At 37.0% G+C, this 22,669-nt stretch overlaps 2 protein-coding genes across 3 annotated transcripts; one reads left to right on the top strand and one right to left on the bottom strand.

The window, feature by feature from the left end:
- Positions 1-574: 574 nt before the first annotated feature.
- Positions 575-6,424, bottom strand: LOC147559038 (inositol phosphorylceramide glucuronosyltransferase 1-like). Of its 2 annotated transcripts, XM_086660818.1 has the most exons (10): positions 5,683-6,424; positions 5,360-5,480; positions 4,987-5,172; positions 4,309-4,472; positions 3,887-3,994; positions 3,470-3,607; positions 3,237-3,383; positions 1,839-2,124; positions 1,608-1,731; positions 575-1,047 (listed from the first exon to the last, which is right to left on the bottom strand). In XM_086660818.1, the coding sequence occupies exons 1-10, from the start codon at positions 5,926-5,928 to the stop codon at positions 906-908; spliced, it is 1,662 nt and encodes a 553-aa protein (XP_086516944.1). In that variant the 5' UTR covers positions 5,929-6,424; the 3' UTR covers positions 575-905. The 2 variants fall into 2 exon arrangements, with proteins under 2 accessions (XP_086516944.1, XP_086516945.1); XM_086660819.1 differs by lacking the exon at positions 5,683-6,424 and having other exon boundaries at positions 4,987-5,231; positions 5,284-5,480.
- A 1,703-nt stretch (positions 6,425-8,127) lies between these two features.
- RUS2 (root UVB sensitive protein (Protein of unknown function, DUF647)) lies at positions 8,128-12,323 on the top strand. Its single transcript, XM_086660817.1, has 11 exons — positions 8,128-8,273; positions 8,358-8,510; positions 8,616-8,738; positions 9,366-9,454; positions 9,560-9,644; positions 9,807-9,866; positions 9,955-10,048; positions 10,186-10,283; positions 10,482-10,661; positions 11,431-11,553; positions 11,638-12,323. Exons 2-11 carry the CDS (start codon positions 8,499-8,501, stop codon positions 12,061-12,063), a joined length of 1,290 nt encoding a protein of 429 aa, XP_086516943.1. The 5' UTR covers positions 8,128-8,273; positions 8,358-8,498; the 3' UTR covers positions 12,064-12,323.
- The last annotated feature ends 10,346 nt before the right edge of the window (positions 12,324-22,669 follow it).

Below are 22,669 nucleotides of genomic sequence, written 5' to 3'. Positions count from 1 at the left end.
TTGGTTGGGGAGTATTTCACGCTTGCTATTCTGAGTTATTACCTACCAATCCATACCTTGTGAGTGAAGCTAGGAAAAGTCATCTTGTGCAAGAATGGAAGCATTTGAATGCTTGTTGAGATTGTTTCTAAGCAACCTTCTTCGAACAAAGTCATGAAATTCATGGGAGGTGAATGTAACTTTTGTAGATAGTTGGGGGTTGGTTATGTTGCATTGTCTAAGTTTTCAACTAAGAAATCTTGCGACAACTCTAAAATGAAGCAAAACGACAACTAATATTCCCGACTTAAACGAAAAACTCTTCGATGGGTGTGTGTATGTAACAAAATAGTGAGCACATACACATCCCATGCCTTAGTAGTTACTGCTATTGTCACTGCTTTGACAAGCGGGGACAAGCCAGCAGGTACAGAGTTTTGTTCGTAGAGCAGGTTCCACAAATCCATCTAAAAGCCTCGACACCTACTAAGCTTGAGTATGCACCTATACTCCAGAGTCTCCCTACCGATGTGGGAATATCACAATTTCACAAAAAAAATTGCGAGAAAGCACTAGATAAAGTACCAAATCAAGATTATCTCAACAGCTTTACTGAACATTGACCTGAAAAGTTTCAGAATACAAGAACTGTCCCGCGATATATGTTACAAGAATGAGAAAAACAAGTGTTGCTCTAAACCTGCAGTAACTTGCTACTTGCCTCAAAAGGTAGCTTGTTTCCAACAGAAGTACGGCTCATCCCGACTACAACCAGAAGAAATCTTGAGTGCCCGACTTCGCCAAAGCTCGTCTAATTAGTCAGGTTAACCATCTAAAAATGGAAGCTACGGGAGAGTAACCCCACCATATCCAGCTACCAGGAGATAGAATGCTGTTAAATTACAAAGAAACGACTACACACATAATCAACATAATAAATATAAGCTTCTTGTGTGATGAGTGTCCCGATCTTCACGACCCCGTAGAAATGCCCTGATTGCTAGGTGCTCTGATGCATATGTCATAAAAGATGCCAACATTATACCCCCAACAACCATCAAACCCAACCTGTCAAAAGTTAACCAAATTTGGAAATACATGTTAGCAACCTCGCCCTAATTAATGGAAATCTAAAATTACAGGTAGTACTATTCTAATGCACGGACAAAAGAATCGAAGTTATGAGAGTTAATTTATTATGTTAAAACTGAAAAGCAGTGAAGCAATTTTTCTTTTTTACCTTGTATAATTGCATCAATAGCTAGCGGGCATAGGTAGGTTTTGAAGCTCACATTTCGGGTATGATGCCTTGAGACTCGCCTACTCTATCAACTCAACTTCAAACAGTAGGCAACTCTCGGTTTTCATTTCAGATTATTCTTTAAATGTATATATAGATTTCACACAGGTTCTCAGGATTAGATCGAGCAAAGAAATACTATCCGACCCCAAGGAATGGGCTAAGTTGCCAAGCGATTTGTCCATATACAGTGACCTCACATGTTTAGACATCAAGGTGAAGGTTTCTTTTTTACAACAGGCAGAATTATGTTTTTAAGGGAAGAATCAGAAGCTAATGAGCGAAGACAATGCAAGAATCTCATCACTAGTATAGCTGACGTAATTACCTTGGGAAAAGTGCTGTAATTCCAAATAGGAATGGCAATGATGGGGCAGCAACGGCCAAAAATATCATCCCGAACCCACAATACCACGAGGCAACATCACAAGCAGCAACCTTCCGCTGATGACCTGCATCATAAATAGGAGTGTTCATGAAAAAGAAAAAAAAATCGATGTATGACATGTTTGATGAAATACGGATTCTCATTCACTTATACTAGTGTAGAAAGTAAGACCTTTTCCAGAATCATAGCCAAAAGATTCAGAGTCGATGGAAGAAGGCACTGGTTGAGCTATCGTCGACTTCCCCCATTTATAAATTAAATGGAGATATCCTCCAAATGTTGTAAAGAAGATCATGAATGTCCACTCATACACCAACAGTAAACCAGTCCATGGCATCACTTGTCGAGGAACAACTGCAAATGCAAGCCCAAGGGACACCAAAGCAGTCGTGAAGCAAACCAAAATAGACAGTCCACCCAAATAACAAGGTATTTTGGGATGCGAGCCATTTGCGAACTGTTGCATAGCACAAACAAGAGTTAAATTAGGACATAAATGAGGAATATCTATTTCTCTAACTCATGTAAGAATATAACTTAGTCTCAGAAATAAAATGACCTCAGTATCAGAGCAATTAAAGTCTTATCCAACATAATTTATTTACAAAGCATACACTTTCCCAAATAGTATATCATTCTTTATGTACTACGGATCTCTTCGCCTAAACTTACTTTCAATACACTTTCTCTCAACAATGCAAAGTATCAAAAACGAGATGTCTTTAAAAGTAAAATTTAGAAGTTCAGCTTTTTATGATCCAGTATGTGCAACTGGATCAACCCAACAACGCATCCCAAATTGATAAAATATGATATAGACCACCCCGAAATAGAAACATAAAACACGAAATAATGGATCTTATGGATATGTGTGGTCAGAGCTGAAATATATGTTTATGTTTGTTCATTTAATCATCCGTTACTGCAAAGCTCAGAAAGATTTAAATACAATCTGCAACATAAAGAACGGGGATGCGTCCAAAATCCCAACTGATTAAACTAGAAATCCTTAAAAACTACTCTCGGCAAATCATTTGTGATAGTTAACCTATCTATCATCCAACCCATGTCGCACAGCATGCTATCTTGACAAGATTTTCTATATTCATCGAACATGTCGTCCCAATTAGCTCCTTTGAATCCCATCCAAAGCTATTCTTGAATGGACAACTCACTGAAAATATATCGTTAATCTTTCTTAAGATCGGGCCATTGTGGATTAGCAAATTGACACCCCTCAAAGAGGATTCAAACATAAAAGAGAAATACAAGTTTCGTTTACGTCGATGTAGTGACCGATTAACATTTCACATCCCCTCCTCATCTACTAGGGAGTAAAAGCATTATACTCAATAACCTTCTAGAGTTGGAGATATGGCATTTTTTGACTTATTACTTATAAAATTCATTCATTTCCTCGGAATGTTTTGAATGTAATATCTTGTTTCTATTTAACAGACTTTGCATATGAAGATTCAAACAAAAACATATATAGCCGTAGTGTACATCCCATTTTCCCTGATCGACTTTGTACAACTTATAGAACTAGAATAGAGGAAGAAGGATCACCTGTTCAGTGGAACTGATTACAGATGATGAAGAAACACCAACAGCAGAATAACCAAGTCCCCAACCAGCTCTGAATTTGTAGTAGAAATGTCTAATGTTATCACCTAATGAATTTCTAAATAATGCAACAAAGAAATCTTTTTGCAACTGCAAAAATAAAACAACGCATTTCGGTCAAGATTCAATCTAATTGTTCATTTCTTTTCGAATAGAGAAACTCTAAAGTTATCAACCTGAAAAAGGAACTGGTAGTTGCACAAAAGAAGAGCAACTATAGGAAGCAGACATAGAAATTTGACAACGAGCTCATCGTTAGGGTTTCTACCTCCTCCTGTTCCTGGAAGTGTTTCCTCAAGCTTTTCACGGACATTCTGCATCAGCGGAAAATTAACAGCCAAATAATATTGGTTTAATGTGAACTTAAGTTAATTAATATCATGTTCCTTCTACACATATAAAGCAGATTTATTCAACATCTAATTGCTCTAATTTTACGTGAAAATAGAATTTTAATCACATGCCTCACACATCATGCTCATTACAAGCTCGCGTGCATGCCCGTGCTTATAAGGAACAAACTAACAATTACCTAAAGGTTAAATCCACCAGGCAAGCACAGCAACAAAGCTGTTGGAGTTTGAAGAAAATACCTGCCAGACATCAACAGGTTTTAAGAGCCATGACGTCCACCAGTCCCAGGGTTTAAGAGGGCCAAGTGTATAGTGAATAACCCGGAGTTCTTTCTCATCTACCATCCACTGCATATACAGCTTATACCATTAGAAGACGAAAAGATTCCACAGATAGATTTAACTAATACTCCAAGAAAATTAGAGAATGCAATTTATGTCATGACTCGTGGGGGTTCATCACTAATGCTATAAAAGAAGTACACATCCTGAAAGTTTTGACAAGTATTAAAAAGACTCGTACGCATAAAAATGGCATCAAAGACAAACCTATATTGCATTTAAGGAAGGAATAAAAATACAATTTTTTCAGTAATACAGTTGTAGCTTAAATGCACAATTGAGACCCAAATATTATTCTGTTAAAACTTATAAGCTTCTACCTTATTGGCGAGCATGTAGAGACCAACATCTGCATTATACAGAGTAGAGAGCCGCTCCATTTCTGCTACTGGTCTAGACTTCATGAAGTCCTCTGATAAGTTCGGCTCAAAAACATGTGCATTGGCAAATCCAGCAAAGTATGAATTCAAAAACCCTTGATCTCCTGTTAAAATCAAAGAATAAGCTGGATAAAAGTGAACAGGACAGAAACATCTGAAATGAATTAAGACAAAAAGCACTCAAAAGGGTTCACTACTGTTTTGGGAGACAGATTCAGGTGCCACAGCAGATTCCAGATTAAGTAGTTTCGGATGTTCATCAGGGAGGTATTTCTGATCAAAATATAATGAAGTTTTACATTTCTTTACCCTCATATCTCATTAATAATTCATTCATTCTTTTCACTAGAATGTTAGAATCAAGTCATCAACTAATGCCTGACCCTAAAAAATTTGTCAGTCAAAATGCAATTCCTCACATATTTCGCTTAAATCTTGCAGTTTAAGTGTGAATAGAGAATGCATAAAATTCAGGTTTTTAAATCAGAGACCATCTTGGACCACATTGGCCCATCATAGTGTCTTTTGAGATTGGTAACCTAGCATAAGAACTACGGTTAAATGAGTATTCATGTGTAAACAAGCTGCACATAACACAAGTGATAGTGAAAGAAAAACCTCCAGTATAAGAAGGCAATGTGGTCACTTTGCTCATCATGTCGTTGAAAACCGTTTCAGATGGTTCCACAACCATGACACCTGAATTCATCCTCTCTGAATGCTTCAAATTTGCACAAAACTTCCCACATTTGAATAGATCCTCGATATTCTTGACCACAATAGTATCCGCATCAAGATACACAACTGCAAAAATTGAGGGTATAATAAAAATCAACGAAGAACCGAAAAAATTCAAGTACCAACTACCAAGTACCGATTTTTTTTTTTTATTTGAATTTGTCAGCGGGTTACTACCAAGTACCGATATACATACCAAAACAATGATATAGTAAAGCAAACAAATTCAAATTGTTCAAGAAAAATTAATTACCTTTTCTATACTTTGTCATGTTAAATATTTTCAATTTCGTATAAACTCCCCAAAATCTCTTCGGCCGAACTTGATTAGGGTTAGCTAATAAGCTTATAAGCTCCACAACCCAACCATCAACCTAGTAAAACAATTGAATTACAACTCAAACCCATGCCTTAAGTAAGCAAATACCTTTAGCAACCAAACAGAACCCATAAAGGTGAAAATTTGAAAAGGTTAACTAATAAACTCATTCAACTAAAGTTCAACAAAAACAAAGAAAATGAGAAGTAAACATGAAATTTGAAATGAAACCCTAGTTCTTCCTTTTGAAGTGATACCTGGAGGAGATTCTTAGCATAATCAGAAACACCATCAGAGACAAGAACTACCATATCCTTTTTCGATCCAGTATCACGAATAGATTTCCCAAGAACACGAACACCAAGTAAGAATTCATCTCCATAAAGAAGAGTAACATAAGCTTCCGATTGGGATCCAGAAATTCTAGCAGGAACTACAATAAATAAAGATGAAAGAATAACCAGTAAGCCTAATAAGTTTGAAATTCTCATGATCATTTCCATTAAGATCAAAGACTCATTGAAAATTTGGAGTTGGAAATTCCGGGTTCAAGTGAGTAATCATGAGAATTTGAGCATGAATTATTCAAAAAGGAGAAGATTGGAGTGAACTATTCTTCTATGGGAACAGTTTGGAGGTAGTTCTGAGAACCCCTAGAAGTTTGAATCTAATGTTGTTGTTTTGAGGTTTGAATCTGTCTGGCGTCAGATTGGAAACCATGATTGGACACCCTAAAAGTACAAATCGGAATCAGGCCATTCATGCAGCTCATTGCCATTCAAATTTAGGAGGTCCGATTGCCTAGAATCCATAGCTAACCAACACTTTTACATTAGCTAGGCAACACCTTGAGCCAGTTTTGCAACAACTTTGTTAAAAATATTGAGTTTTTAACCAAACAAAATACAAATATTTAAGTTTTTAACCAAGGAAATACAACTTGTCTTTTCAACTTAAAAAAGTTGAGAGATGTTAGAGTGCCCAACTCGGAGCCCAAATGGGTGCCCAGTTGACGTGGAATTTAGGGGTGAGCAAAACCCGAATCAATTGGCAGAACCAAACCAAGTCGAACCGCACCGATCGATTTTTGGGCCGAACCGATCACTGTTCGATTCGGTTCGGCCGAAAAACCGATCAAACCCAAAGCGGTCTGGTTTGACTCCGACTTGAGTTTCTAAAAACCGCCCAAACCGAACCGACCGAACCCTAAGGAAAAATGAAATAATAATTTTGTAAATCAGAAAGTGTTACACTACAAAAGGAAAAAAAATAGAAAACCCCTAATCAACTCTTTAATACTATTGTCTGTCAACCTTCCTAGTTGTTGTTGTCGGTCGGTTTCATTAACCACAAACCTTTTCAACTTGATTGAAAAGTTTTAGAGGTAAGTCTTCACTGTTTTTCTATGTACCACAACCTATTTTTAGTTAGTAACTTAAAATTATAAATTTTTCGCACTCCTACTTCTTTTTTTGTTTGTAATGGTGCCAAAGTACGATGTAATTTTAATTTTCGGTATGCAATGGTGGAAAAGTACGATGGGTTCTTAATTTTTATTTTCGATATATGCAATGAAACGAATAACATTACTTCACCATTTTTTACTAAATTGTGCTCGGTTAAACCGATCAACCGAGTCGAACCAAACCGAGTCGAACTATGTCGGCCGACCAAATGATCGGCTCGACTTCGGCCGATAATTTAGTCAAACCGCCACTTATTGGTTCGGCTTCGGTTCGAGCCAAACCGATAAAAACCGACCGTTGCTCACCCCTTGTGGAATTCACTAAAAGACAAGATTTTTTCAAATTTTGACTACGGTTGTTTCTAAATGAGGAAATTTAGACACTTTACTGGACACTCTATCATTTCCCAAAAGTCTAAAACTGGATCTTCAACACAATTTCCTGTTTGGGTTACTAATGTATATATAGGGTAGTTTTAAAGGGCCCCCCTATAAGTGTTGTAGGGGCCTCCCTCAAGGCAAATTTGAGGAGGAGTTTGTGAAGGAAGGAGACGTCTATAACACTTATGGGAGGCCCTTATAAAACTTCCCATGTATATATAATATACTCCGACTTTAGGTTTTATGTTTTTGGGCTTTAGGCCCCTTTAACTATTGATTTTACTTATAAAATTATCGTGCTTATTACATCTTGATGATGTATCAATGCCTTATAATGAATAACGTAGATCATAGTAGATTTTCAAAAAAAAAACTTTAGTTGTACAGGACCTACATTCGTGTTATTTTCACTTACCGCTTTAAACTCGTTTTTAGTTTCATACAATCATATGTCATCTACACATTTGACTTCGTCCAAAAATTTGTAGCTTGTCTAGTAGTCGACTTCACTAGAAAATCAAACCACTACTCTCAAAGTTTGTAAGCCTCTCTCTCACAGTTTGTAGATTGTCAAAGAGTGTGTATCACTAGTTGTTTGGAAAATTAGCTCGCATGACCTCCCAGACCGTTTCAATGATCAATACTCCATCGAACAATCACTCTTGCATAGTGACACGTGTTAAAGTCGTGGATCCTGTAACAAAAAAGAAGTGTGTCACTTGCAACCCAAATTATGTCGAAAGAAAAAATCATCATTTTCTAGTGACGTGTATTACAGTCAATTCATTTGTGATGACGCATTTTAAAGTGCCAACAAACCACTATAGATGTTGGCTAAGAGAAGGATCATCTTTTTAGTGAAGTGTCAAAGCAGATAACATCACTGACGGTCCAGAAGGCTGACTCTCACATGACTCACATCACTAGTTCAACATGAGATTGTCATTTTTGAGGTTTTGATGTTTGGGTGCCCTAAGTGTGGATTGTTTTGTAAAGCCCTCAGTATGTATTGGTTGGTAAAATCTCTTGTAGTCGTCCCTTCCATTAAAATTTTGAAGTAATACTTTTCCTCACTTGTTTATCCAGACACAATCTTTCTCACCTTTTGACTGTTCTATTCCGCCATGGTTGGAGCCATGTGAACACCGACACAAGCAATTTGGGGACGGCAAGCAAAGCAAGTGAAGTGAGCAATTACAAATCCCGACTCCACTCCTGTATTCCGCCATGAACGTCCTGGTAATGAATCTTCTACAAATGATAACAAATATTATAATTTTAGATTGCTAGTTCATGAAGTTATCTTCGTCATTTTGTAATATTTCTTGTATTATTATCTTGTAGACGAAAATAAAGATGCAAAAGAAAGAACCAGACAGAGAAGAATCTCTACTCTCTGTTTCATGGGTTGAAGCCGTCGACACAGTTTCTCGTCAGTTTCAATTCCAACCTGACGGCCGTCTCTCTGTAACTCTCTCTCTCTCTCTCTTGAACTCTTAATATCATTTTTAGGGTTCCTTGTTGATGATCTTTGGATTAGACAATTTCTGTTCTGGGTTTTGAGGGGTTGGTATTAGTATGTTGGTAAATTTTGGATTAGGCAATTCCTTATTGATGATCATTTTCTCAGTCCAGCAATGTTAATGTTGAGTTTATAGTGAAAGGGTTTCTAGTAACAGGTTGTTGAGGTATAATAGGTCAGGAAACTGAATTGGGGTCCCAAATCTTTTTGGTAAATGCTGAATAGGATAGAAATATAATGTTGTAGACTAGGTGCGGAAAGAGAACGCATAGCACTTGAGTTCCCAACACGAAGATCATCTTGAACCCCATCTTAATGTTTTTCGGACTTGTTTTGTATTTGTAGGATTGTAATCTAGCATGAAACTACGGTAAAATGTGTATTCATGTTCAGATAAGTTCGATATAAGACAAGTGAAAGTGAAGAACAACTTCTAGTATGAGAAGGCTCTTTATTTACTCTAATCTTGTATGTGTTACGGTTTATTGGGTGGATGAATGACACTTCTTTCTCGGGTACTTTGAATTTTTCCGTATAAGATATGTATGGTTTTCCACTTTTCTTTAATGTAGGTGAAGGTGATTGATGACTCAAGGCCAGTTGCCCATAAATTTGTCGAGTCGTTGCTTAATAAGTTTTTTCCGTCGGGGTATCCTTACAGGTTGGATATTATAACATTATTGGCATCATTTATGAAGAAATTTTATATATGCTGTATTGTTTTGCTTAATTTCTTCTGAGTTTGTTGGATATACTGGCAATGTAGTGTGAACGAGGGGTACCTAAGATACTCTCAGTTCCGAGCTATGCAACATTTTACTAGTGCTGCACTCTCAGTACTGTCAACTCAGGTCTTCTTCTGTTGCCTCTAAATCACTTCTGCAATTTAACATCGAAATTTGATTTGATTATATCAGAACACCTTGATATTCTCATCAGGGTTTTGGAGTTCGTAATATAAACTTCAACTGATAACTCTACTATGGCTTCTCAATATTCTTACTCCTTTGCAGTCACTGCTATTTGCTGCAGGCTTACGACCAACCCCTGCTCAGGCAACTGCTGTTAGTTGGGTAAGAACAAACAAATTAAATCCGAACCAGACGAGTGTCAAGGAAATTTAAAAGTGATTCATATTCTTCTATGTTTATGATATTCTAGGTTTTAAAGGATGGGATGCAACATGTAGGGAAGCTCATATGTAGCAATTTGGGTGCAAGAATGGATTCAGAGCCGAAGCGTTGGAGGATTCTGGGTTTGTTACTTGTGTATCCCATTCATGCTATTTTTTTCCCCTTATAATCATTTTGTTTAGTGCTGAATTAATTACGTACCGAGAAATCTTCGGCATCTCAAAGCGGAAGTGGCTGAACATCCGCTTTTACTTGGCAGCTGACGTGCTATATGACTTCGGCACTGGCTTGGAAGTTCTATCTCCGTTATGTCCCCATCTTTTTCTTGAAATGGCTGGACTCGGAAATTTTGCGAAGGTGCTTATTTAGTTATTTCTTTATGATAGATTAACCTTACCTCTATCGCGTTTATAGGAAGTAACTACTATTGTATGTTAGATCACTAAAGCTTTTAAAGTTTGACGTAGCCATATGGTGTTGTATCTCATGTATCTTTTCTTGTCCCAACTACTTTTGCAATGGGTGTTGTATGTTCTATATCTTTGCATTTTCCAGGGAATGGCAGTTGTTGCAGCAAGAGCCACAAGGTTGCCAATATATTCTTCTTTCGCCAAAGAAGGCAATCTCAGTGACCTTTTCGCAAAAGGAGAGGCCATCTCGACTGTTTTCAATGTACTAGGATTAGGAGCAGGCATCCAGTTAGCATCTACAGTTTGCTCCTCTATGCAAGGAAAGGTATGGTATCAGACTATCAGTTACATTGGCTTTCTTGTCCTAGTATTTAAGAAAGCCATTTTCCCAAAAAATTGAACATGTTTGATTTTTTATGTTTCTTTGATTTTTCTCGTACTGAAGTATACTTTGTTCTCGTGGCAATGAAACATTTTAGTCCTGTCGTCCCCCATATAAAAATCCAATTGATTAACATCTTTTTTGCCAGAGTGGTTGATAGACAAGATCACAATAAAATTATGTACAGGTTACGGAAATAGATACTAGGAATTTATCCTATTACTTATGTTATATACATTAAAAATGTACTGGATTTACATGCAATGATGCAAGTGCCAGAAGCTTGTCCGATCTGAGATACATTAATAACTTGTTGATATCCTCCCCTTGACATTGATACCACTACAATTGATTTAGCTTTAGTTCTATCAAAACATCGTGGACATGGTATGGCCCATGTTTGGATCTAATGTTGAGTAATTGTAAGATTTGTATCTGAATGGTTCTATATGTGCAATTTCAACAGTCTAAAGAGTTTCAATTTTACTTCTATGGAACCATTGTGAATAAGATCTGGCCTATCCTCTCTTTTGGTTTACCTGCATGCTGCATATATGTACTTATGGCTTGTCATGTGCCACCAGGGCGGCAACTCGGACTAACATATTACTAATACCCTTTCGTGGGTAGTAACATTTTAAACCCATACTACCTTTCTTTCATTTATGATTGTCAATTGTTCTCAATGTTTTTGGTTTTCTTTCCATTTTAGATGGTGGTTGGTCCCGTGCTTTCTGCTCTACATATTTATAGTGTTGTCGAAGAAATGCGAGCAGCTCCTATTAATACATTGAATCCACAGAGGACAGCCATGATTGTAGCCGATTTTGTCAAGGTTTGATTCACAAACTAAACTTTTCTTGTTTCTTTTTTCGACAACTCATAGTTCAATACCTCCTTTCGCTGCAATTCAACGCAGGAAGGGAAGATAGCTAGTCCTGCTGACCTAAGATACAAAGAAGATCTTCTCTTTCCGGGTCGAGTAATAAAAGAAGCTGGAAGCGTAAAGGTTGGCAGACCTATACATGAAGCCGTTAAACCTTCAAAATTCCACCAACTGAGGGATCTGTTTCCGGACGAGAAATTTCTACTAAGTTGTAATAATAGATGGACCGACATGGTTTTGGAGCAAAATGCTACTGGAGAAGATGCATTGAGAGGATGGATGGTTGCTGCATATGCTGCAGATATCGAGAAACATAGTCACTCATCGAAAGAAATAGTCTTTAGAGAAGCTTACGAGAAGATGGATAAATTATTTCCTCCGTTCTTGTCCGAGTTAAAAACTAAAGGGTGGCACATAGATCGTTTTCTCGATGGAACAGGATCTCGGTTCGCTTGGTAAAGGCTTGGAGTTTCTAGTTGTGGATCCATCTTGTAATAGGCAGAGTTTTCCTTCATTACAAGGAAGTGTGCATGAGTTTCACTCAAAACTGTCTAGAGAGGATAGAATTGGATGTTCTTTAGTTGAGTAGATATTTTTGTCTTCCTTCTCCTAAAGGAAAGAGGGAAATTAGGGTTTGAGGAATGCTATAATGAGTTTTACTCACTGTTGATGCATTGATTGAAAAATTTGTATTTTTAATTTTAAATCATTGAGATAAAGTAACCTCTTGCTTTGTGGTACAAATAAAATATATATACGTATAATTATATATATGTAAAAAAAATACGAAGAACTTTCTTTTTTTTTTTTTTTTTTTTTTTTTTTTTTTTTTTTTTTTTTTTGAAGATAACCTTACTAATCAATAAAAAGTTTTACAAAATAGTACCTCACTTAACTGAAAGCAAAGAAAGGACTAAAAAGTAAATATTTAACAACTGAAGGATGAAAAGCCATTAGTCATAAACACGTGCTGCCAACTCGTGTGCCTCCGAATTCTGGGCCCGGTTGCAGTGTAGAACCTCCGCCCGATTCCTCTGTATCCACAATCTTATCCGTTGGATTCGGTTTTCAAGTCTCCAAGGTATAATTGGATCAACGGCCGAGATCAAATCTACCAAAACCCTAGAGTCGGTCTCCATTATAAAAGAGGTGAGCCGCAGCTCCTCAACCAGAGTAAACCCTAGTTCTATCGCCGCTATCTCGCTCTGTAAAGGTGATTCCGAAATTGTTGTTGTTGATCTCGAACCCAAAATGCTTCCATTCGAATCCTTAGCTATTGCTGCACACGAAGAACCTGTGTCTTTGAAGGAACCATCACAATTTACTTTGATGATTCCAAAAGGGGGCGGACACCATCGATTTGTCTGCAAAAAACTTTCGTTATCATTGGGTAAATCTAGTTCAGTAACATACCTCAGTTCTTCCTTTATCAACCACCAACATCTATTCAGCTCCGGTTTCTTCTTCTGGAAGTATGCTTCATTCCTCGTCTTCCACCAAAACCAAAGAAGGTAAGTGTATGTGTACCAATCTTGATTTCCTTTTCCTTTTTGTGTGAGAATCATGGCTAGACATTTAATTGGGTCTGTTTTGATGTATTGGAGGTGATCCAACCTTGCTCGATCAATAAGTTCCTGGTACAGAGAGCAAATACCAAATAAATGGTAAGTTGTCTCTTCCTCATCTGTTTCACACAATTTGCAGATCTCTGATTTGTCTGGTAATCGGTGATGGATATTGCTTAGTGTCGGCAAACCTTCGTTTACTAATTTCCAAATGAACATATGGATTTTAGGTTGCATTTGTTTCTTTTTCCAAAACTCTGTCCATGGAAATTCATATGCCTCTTGTGATCTCACTGGAAGTTCTTTGATTTGAGCATAAAAAGATTTTGCGGAGAATTTCCCTGACTCCTTAGGTTTCCAGATCAATGTATCTTGCCTGTTGACTAGATTAATGTTAGTTTGAATGATTGCTTGAGCTTCGGTTGTATTAAACCACTGTTTAATTTTGTCAATGTTCCATTCTTTACCTCCCTGCTTCATTAAATCAGAAACTAGACATATATCATTAGGAAGATTAGAAAAATTTATTGGTTTATGACCTGGGAGGTCTAATACCCATGGGTCTGTCCTTATGTTGACCTGAGAACCATTGCCAATGTGCCATATTATGTTGTTCTTGAAAGTGTTCCTTGTATGAATCAATGCTTGCCAAAAGTGAGATGTGCCTTGGGGTATGTCGTAAGACCAAAAGTCTGTATTTCTAAGGTATTTGGATTTCAATAGTTTAACCCAAATTTCATCAGGTCGAGTCAAGAGTGTCCAAGTCCTATTAGCTAGAATGGATAGGTTTACTTCATGAATAGTTCTTATGCCTAAACCACCTTTATGTTTAGGAGATGCTATAATGTCCCAATTGATAAAATGGAGTTTTTTGTCATTTGTGTTATGACCCCACCAAAAGCAACGCTCTATTCTCTCGAGCTGGTACACCACCTGTTTTGGAATGAGTTGGAAGCCACAAATATATGTACAGTAGGATGCTAGAATGGACTTAATAAGGACAGTCCTTCCTGCTTGGGTAGTGAATTTATGTTTCCAACTTGCTAATGTGTTTTTGAACTTCTCAATTAGCCAATTATAACTTTGGATTCTATTGTCTTTTCTGAGGACAAGGGCTCCTAAGTATTTTTCCCTATCTGTCATAATAGGGGCTCGCAATCTGTTAATGAATGATTCCTTGATGCAAGTGGAGACACCCTTACTGAAGTAAATGGAGGACTTAGTGAAGTTTACCTGTTGCCCTGAGAATGATGAATAATGTTCCATTATTTGTATCACTGCTTCAAGATTATGTATATTAGCTTTACCAAAAACAATAAGGTCATCAGCAAATAGGAGATGTGTAATAGAGGGGGCTGCTGGATTGACCTTATATCCTGTAAATGTACCTTTATCTTCATAATGATTAATAAGGAGCGAGAGAGACTGAGAGCATAGGATAAACAGATAGGGCGACAGTGGACAGCCCTGTCTGAGGCCTCTAGAGGCCGAAAAGTCGCCCACAACACTCCCATTAATTTGAATGTTAAATCTTGATGTGGTGATGCAGCACATGATCAAATCGAGAATGAGGCCAGAGAGGCCAGTAGCCTTAAGGACTTTACGTAGAAAGTCCCAATTTACCCTATCATATGCCTTTGCCATATCCATTTTCAGTGAGAAATAACCTTTTTTAGCTTTAGAGGCATGCATTGAATGAAGCAACTCTTTAGTGATAATTATATTATCCAAAATTTGCCTATTAGGAACAAAGGCATTTTGGTTCCACAAGATACAATCCTCCAAGTATGGTCTAAGTCTATTGGCTATTATTTTGGTGATGAATTTGTAGACCGAATTGCAAAGCGAAATCGGTCTGAACTCCGAGGCAGTACTCGGATTCCTGATTTTAGGAATTAAGGCAATTGTTGTAAAATTTAGATGGGGATCAATCTTACCTGTCGAGAAGGCTAGCTGAATATAGAGAATGAGTTCCTGTCCGATTACCTCCCAATTATGTTGAAAGAAAAAGCATGGAAGTCCATCAGGGCCCGGACTTTTGATAGATCCCATTTCCATTACGACTGCCTTAATTTCTTCTGAAGAAGGAACCCTCGAGATATCTGCCAGTTGATCAGCCGAAAGTACCTTATATGCATTCATGACCTCCATTGGAGGGTCATTGACTCGGTCGCCAGTGAACAAATTCTGAAAAAAAGAAACAAACTCTTTTTCAATATCTTCCTTATTTTTTGACATACTTCCAGTGTTGAGTTTTAGTTCATGAATCCTATTTTTCTGTTTTCTGCTTGACATTGAGATGTGAAATGCTCTTGTATTTCGGTCGCCATTGTGAACCCATTTAGACCTAGATCTCTGTTCTGCCCTAGTTTTTTGTAAATCCTCCAGATAAATTATTTCCTCCTGAAGTTTGCTTTCCACAATTAATAGATCCTCAGAAGGGTCGAGGTTTTGAATTTGTAGTAGTCTAGTCCTAAGAATATTCAGCCTGTTTTTAATGACACCGAATGCTCTCCTACTCCACTTCATGATAGAAGTTTTAATTTGTTGTAATTTATCTAGGAAAGGACCTGAGGTATTTTCCCATTGCTCCTGAAATTGGGTACTGTACTGTTCATGTTTAGTCCAAAAAACTTCAAACTTTGTGATGGTTTGTAAAGGTCGACCCTCAACTATCAATTTTAAGAGTATAGGACAATGATCGCTATTATATCTAGGCAAATGAAAAACTCCTGCCTCTGGATAACGTGTCAACCACTCAGCGTCGCACAGAACTCTATCTAATCTTTCTTTGGTCAGATGATGCATCGCTTTGTTATTAGTCCAGGTGAACGCCGGACCATTAAATCCCAAGTCCATTAGATTAGCGTTGTTAATAAATTGCTGAAAATTGTTCAAAAAAGGAATGTTAGAACTACCACCAAATTTATCCTTATGATCCGAAAGAGCATTTAAATCACCAATACAGCAGTAAGGGTTGGTTAACCCCTGTATTCTAAGAAGAAGATTATTCCAAAAAGGGAGTCTGTCCTGAGTATTAGGGGGACCATAAATACAAAGCAAATCCCAGGAGTTAGACCCTGGAAATGTAATAGAAGCGTGAATTAAATTAATAGAGGAATAAACAATGTCTAAGTGGAAATCATTAGACCAATACATTAGTAACCCACCACTACGGCCCATCGATGGGACAACATGATAGTTAAGTAAATTAAAATTACGAAAGAAAGGAAGAGGAATGTAATTAGTTAGTTTGGTTTCCGACAGAAAAACCAAAGAGGGTTTTACCGAACCCAGGAACTGATTTAGTGTCTCTCTTGTCGGGGTGTTCCCAAGCCCTCGACAATTCCACGCAAAGAAATTCATTTTGATGTCGGCATTAGGGTTGCCGATACCCTTTCATCTTTCTTCTCCTGAGGTTGATTTCTGCTGGATCTTTTAAAATGCTTTGGTGCTCTAACATCCTCAGTAGTCATATCCACATCTACATATCCCGATTTACTTGTTGAGGTAGTGCCTGTAAAGTCAGGTTGGAATAACAAGTTATGATGAACACCCATAGGTACAATAGCATTTGGGACGCCCCTCTTTCTAGTCCTGCAAAGATTAGATAAAAGATCTCCAAAGTTAGTTTTAATTGTATAATCAAAATCTTGATCCAGTTCTTCAGTATTAGCCGGCGAGTTATTAGACTGTTTCGGTTCCACAGACAGGCCAGGGCCATATGACTCAAGTTCCTTTTGTCTGTTCCGAAGCCCAAATGGAACTTTAAAATCATCACTATACTCGGGTTTCATTGCCTTTATGACTTTGATACGGAGATCCTCAGAAAGATCTTGTTTTAATAGATCATTGAAGGCTAGGATGGTGGAACAAAACTTCATGGTGTGTCCTATAATTCCACAGTAAATACAAAACCTTGGTAATTTTTCAATTTTCAAAGAAATTGCCATAATTTTGGTGTTTGAGAGTTTTAAGTAAACAATCTGTGGAAGGGGCTTAAGGATGTTTAATTCAATTTTAACCCGACCGAACAAACTCCACTTGGATGCTTCTTCCACGGATGTGGGGATGAAATTTCCAATCGAACCTGCCAATCGATTTACGACCGTGCTGTTTAAATGACTTGGAGGTAATCCATGCATTTGGACCCAAAACCAGGCCGACTCAAACCCATGGTCTTCCGGCCTGACCTCTGGAGAACATTGCTGCAATATAATCAACTCATCTTGTATTATCCAAGGGGAACTATCCAACGCCAAGTCCAATTCAGTAGCTGTAGCAAACTTGATAAGGAAAACATTATCCCTGATCTCAGTAAGATTGAATTTGTTTGGCCCGTGAATGACACGAGATAATCTCGAGACGGCCTGGTTTATCTCTACTTTCTTTGTACTTTGGAACCATAATACCCCGTTTTTCATAACATCCATTTCCCATGAAACAAGATCGTGCCCATCAACGGTGATTTGGATACGTTCATTAGTCGTAAGCGCTGCAAATTGTTGTAGAAATTGATTACTTGGTTCTGCCATGAAGTAAGAATAAGATTCGAGAAGAAAGAAATGTGATAGAAGACAAATCAAAGAGACTAAATCTCGACTTAAAAAACTCCTATAGAGCGACTGGGATGGAATTCCAGAGTTTAGACCTCTGAATTCGTGAAAGAAAATTTAAATAGTGGCTGCTAACCACCCATAACCGCCCGAAAAGAACAAAACTGCTCCAATAACCGTCGCCTGAAACTAAAAGCTCCGCTGGAAATGGTGGTTTACCCTATTGCTCCGCTCGACTCTTTCTCTCTCTTTCTCTCTCTTTTCACAAACCCATGTTTGGTTAAATACGAAGAACTTTCAACATTCCTCTTTTACACATATGGGTCATAATTAGACCCAAGAATTGAAAAATAATCCCAAGATAAAGCAAATTGTACTAGTATAACTAATATGACTTCCATGACTTTAGTCATGCACAATAATAAGTGGCCATCTCTATAAATTCTTTAGTAAGTTTGATTAGAAGAAAAAGTAAAAGGTCCTACATTTATTTTTTCTAATTAATGGGGTTGATGGTAAAATTTGACTGCATTATTAATGTAGGGAATACCACATTCAATTGATGCCTCAGTCAACTCATTCCAATAGAATGAAACATGAAGTATTGTCCATCCAATCATCAGCTTTCTCCCCCAACCTAATACAACTTTTAATCCAATAGTTATGATATATTATTGTTTGCCCCCTTGCGAAGTCAGGGTTCACATTCAAGTCGAGCCAACGACGTGATAGTAAGAATAACCAACATTTAAAGTAAAACGTATGAAGCTCATCTTGGTTGATTAATAACCGGTGTGTCATTTCGTTGGAAGATTGAGGTTCAAATCTTAGTGTTTTACAAGAAATTAACGAAGGTAAAATGAAATGTCAAACTTGTGATTTTTGTGTTTGTTAATAAATGAAAATGACATTTTGAAAAGGAAATTCGATTTTGTATTTCAAGTTGGAAAACGAAATAAGATTGTCATGAAAATTCACAAAAAGGAAATTGAAATATGACCGATATAATGCATATGATAGTTCATAATATGTTGAGACAGATACGCGATTTCTTGAAAGAGAAAGTACTAATAAAATATTTTACCGATGATTCCATACTCTGTTTCATCTTTGATTCGTTCTATGTCATGCTCGAAATGACAAAGATTGATGAACTGCTTCTAAATCCTAGCAAGAATTGATCGGTAATATGAAATTGATGAGGCTTGACGATCAAACATGCAAGATAACGGACGAGAGAGGGAGCGATAGTTAGAAGTATATAAATTCGAAAAAGTAATTTTGAACTTCACACTAATTATAATTTTTTTTTAAATCTTATTAGTTGAAACTACAATTGGTCTATATATTTATAGACTAATTGTTCGTTTAAATCTTTTCTAATTCAATTACTTATAAATGGAGTCGGAATGCCAACCGTTCTTAAATGGAGCGCTAAGAGGTTTAGTGTTCCCCTTTAGAGGTCAAGAGCTTGAAGCACGCTAACAGCTTAAAGACAAGGTGAAGCCAAAATTAATGTCCCGACTACACTTCCTTTTTCTAATCGCATGTTGACTTACTTTTTTACTTTTATTTTTTTCAGTTAATGAAATTTTGGTTTAACTCAAAAAAATAAATTAAAAAGGTAAGTCAACATGGGGTTATAAATAAGAGAGTGAGAAGTTCTATTCATCCCTCTATCTTGGTCCCTCCTCCAGCCCTCTGCCAATGTGGCAACATATCACTTGAGCGTGGAGCAATGGGAGAGATTCATCCCTCCATTTTGGATCCTCCCCCAGCCCTCCGCCGATGTGACAACATATCACTCGAACCTGAAGCAATTGGAGAGAGAATTGTGAGAAAATATACTCCAGTGATATGTCGCCACATCGGCGGAGGGCTGAGGGAGGGACCAAAATGGAGGGAGAAATAAAAATTTTGTATAAATATTATCATAGCTCCAATTTAGTGAAAATTACATCATATGATGTCAACTTTGCATCACTAAGCCTGTGAGTAGTTATTGGTGTAACTAAAAGGCAAGACTTGGTACCTAGGATGGCAACTGAAACCTAAACTTGCTCTTTAGGTCAAAATTTACTAGAATGGTTGAAATAGTTCACACAAGCATGGGTATCAAAGTCTTAAGCACTAAATGAAAAGAGAGACTGATTTTCTTAGTTTGCTGTAATGAAATAGTTAGTGGTTGCTTAAGAAAAATCTTTTTGGATAGTGTTTGTGCATTTGAAAATTTTCATCATACAAATGAAATGTCCACATTCTATCAAACAATTTTCAAATTACTGTTTCTTAGAACATGATTTTCTTAATGTGATTTGTTGTCGGCCAATAAAACATTTACTTTCAATATATCATTTTATTTAATTTCAAGTAAGACTGTAAGAGTCATCAAATCGATTTAGGCCAAACTATTAAAGTTCTACGAAGCCCCGCTCGTATACGGTAGAAAGAATTTCTTACGGAGACGGTCAAATTCTAGTTGTTGTAGGGAAACCAAGTTATTAAAAGACCAAAAACGCAACCACCATCTCCACCACCACAACAACCACCACATACCGACTTCTTCATCTTCTCGTTCCCCTTTAATCATATGCATCTCCATCAACCACCAAATTATTCATCTTTTCTGTTAACCACTGCCACTTCATCATCTTCCCCGTCCAGATATGGTCGTTCATACTATAAATACATCCCATTAAATATAATACGTATCTTTGACAAAACTTCAATCCAAATTTTATTAAATATTTTATTGGACGCTTATACAGAGGTTTTCTCGTACACTCCCTTTAATAAGATAAGGGGTATTTTAGTCTTTTCGTTATGTGAAAAGGACTAAAATACATTTTTTCTTATTCACCACCTAAACAAGAGAGTGTATGAAGAGGTTAATATATCATTTTCCTATTCTGTTATCATATTTGTACTTCAGGGCCTTATTTTAAAAGGGGTTCTGACTTGGAAACTGTTCGTTGAGGCAAGGGTTTCCAGCTGGGAAACCTTCTCTCATGAAAGTTCCTAGTCAGGAAACACTTCTGCCAGAGGTGTTCTCCTTTGCTGGGGTTTCTGCCAGCGAAGGAAAACATAAAGAGAGAGAGAGAGGAAAAAAGAAGAAGAAGAATCGAGAAAGAAGAAACAAAAGAAAGTTTCTTTCTTTTCTTTTTTTAATTTGAAGGTCGTCGGAAAAGTGTTAGCCGGCGACCGCCGAGAAGATGGTGAGGTGGCGAGAGGGAGATGCGGGGAAGGAGAGAATTCATGAAATGAGAAGGGGATTATGTTTTTGGAATTTAATTCTATTTTGTCCCAATTTAAGGATACTTTTAGAAAAACAAATTTATATAACTATTGGAGACCACAACGAATAACTGCCAAATTACTACTGGTCTGAGGCCTAACAAAACTAAATGATTTAAAGGCCACATAAATTACTTTATTTATATCGAAGTTCAGTATTTTTTGATTTACACTTTCATGAGATTAAACCTGCGACCTCCGCATTGCAGAATAAATACACTTACTAACTGTGCTACCACCGAATATGAAACACTTTTAGGGAGGGGCTAAAACAGAATTAACGCACTAACCAAACGGGGGCTAAAAAGAATCCAATAATCAAACGTCACCAAAGTGACGACAAACTAGATCTTTGTTCAGAGTTTCTGTAGTTAATATACGTCGACTGACCAGTCAAAGTTGTTAACCTAATAATTATAGGTCCAATACTCTAGTTGTAGGCTTGTAGCTTTACCCCAAACTATGAAATAAGGCGGCTGAAAGCATTGTTTAACCCAACCCTACGTACCTTGAAAAATTCTGACTCACAGATATATAGTCTATGAACAGAGAGAGAAAATTATACTTAATTTGACTTGTAATTAAGACTAATATAAATCCTTAATTGTAATGACTTTATGATAGACATTAATAATAAATGATGAGGTAACCATAGTTTCAAGTTGGATTTGGCAATGCACAAATTCTAGATGCAGAGCCTCTTTGTTTGACCTAGTTGTCATCTTGCATGCTTTCCAACTTCAATAATTTGTTGGTCCACTCATACCATAAAGTTTAGTCCTAAATAATATGATTAGTATTAATAGAAAGTACAGATATCAATTTGCAGCTATATGACAATAGAAAAGCTCACGAAGGTTAACCAAAAACTAGTGGAGACACATTATGTGAAACTAATACACAAAGTTAGAGAAAGGAAGCGTGTGCCATATGACCAAATGTTCCTCGATTCAACACTTAGAGGACCATCGGCCAAGTCGTGCCTATATACAAGAATGTTTGTTTAATATATTTCAAAAAGCATACTCAATCCGTTTTCATAGGACTCCCACTTGAACCGCTTGTGAGAGAAATAAGGGGTTCTCTCTCCTCTCACATGTTCAATCACGTAGAGAGAGGAACCCTTCTTTCTTTCACAGGCGGTTCAAGCGGGAGTCCAGAGAGGCGGGTCATGTAGACTTGTTGAATATATTTTAGCAATGTGAAATCTAAATTTTAATTTTCACTCAACTTAATCATGATATCCACGTTAATTCCATATTTTGAAAGATCAATATCATTCACCAAAGAAAGATTTGAGAGTTTTCTTTAAATTCAAGTGGTCAAGGAGAGAAACAACATAGTTCAAAAAAAAAAAAAGTGGAGAGAAACACTTTGATATGTGAAGTTAAGCTATAGAAGGATTATGTCTTATTTGAAACCTGAAAAAGCTTGTTCGAGAACGGAAAGAGAGTTTTCCCTTCATTTATTAACTGGCTACGTATCCTTACACAATTGAGATGCGTACCTTCTCATTCAGTCATCATCTAAAATAAAAACTTTGAAATATTAATATAATTCCTTTTCTTTATCACAAAAAAACTCAAAAGGTGTGAACTCTTCTCTCTTTCCTTGTTACCCTTTTTATTTATAATTAGCTTTTATCACAAC

The sequence above is a fragment of the Eschscholzia californica genome, unplaced genomic scaffold (assembly GCF_041429995.1).
Source record: "Eschscholzia californica isolate CP2 unplaced genomic scaffold, dmEscCali1.0.p SCAF_2, whole genome shotgun sequence".
Lineage (NCBI taxonomy): Eukaryota > Viridiplantae > Streptophyta > Magnoliopsida > Ranunculales > Papaveraceae > Eschscholzia > Eschscholzia californica.
This window is presented reverse-complemented; position numbering and strand designations above follow the sequence as displayed.

What these genes read in the sequence shown, in the direction of transcription:
- LOC147559038 (XM_086660818.1), bottom strand. Translation starts at nt 5,928, where the DNA reads ATGGAAATGATCATGAGAATTTCAAACTTATTAGGCTTACTGGTTATT. An exon ending in TCTACATGCTCGCCAATAAG is followed by an intron (nt 3,995 to 4,308) that starts GTAGAAGCTTAT and finishes CTGTATATGCAG; the next exon opens with TGGATGGTAGATGAGAAAGA. An exon ending in ATTACAGCACTTTTCCCAAG is followed by an intron (nt 1,048 to 1,607) that starts GTAATTACGTCA and finishes AACTTTTGACAG; the next exon opens with GTTGGGTTTGATGGTTGTTG.
- RUS2 (XM_086660817.1), top strand. An exon ending in GCTCCTCTATGCAAGGAAAG is followed by an intron (nt 10,662 to 11,430) that starts GTATGGTATCAG and finishes TTTCCATTTTAG; the next exon opens with ATGGTGGTTGGTCCCGTGCT. An exon ending in TTGTAGCCGATTTTGTCAAG is followed by an intron (nt 11,554 to 11,637) that starts GTTTGATTCACA and finishes AATTCAACGCAG; the next exon opens with GAAGGGAAGATAGCTAGTCC.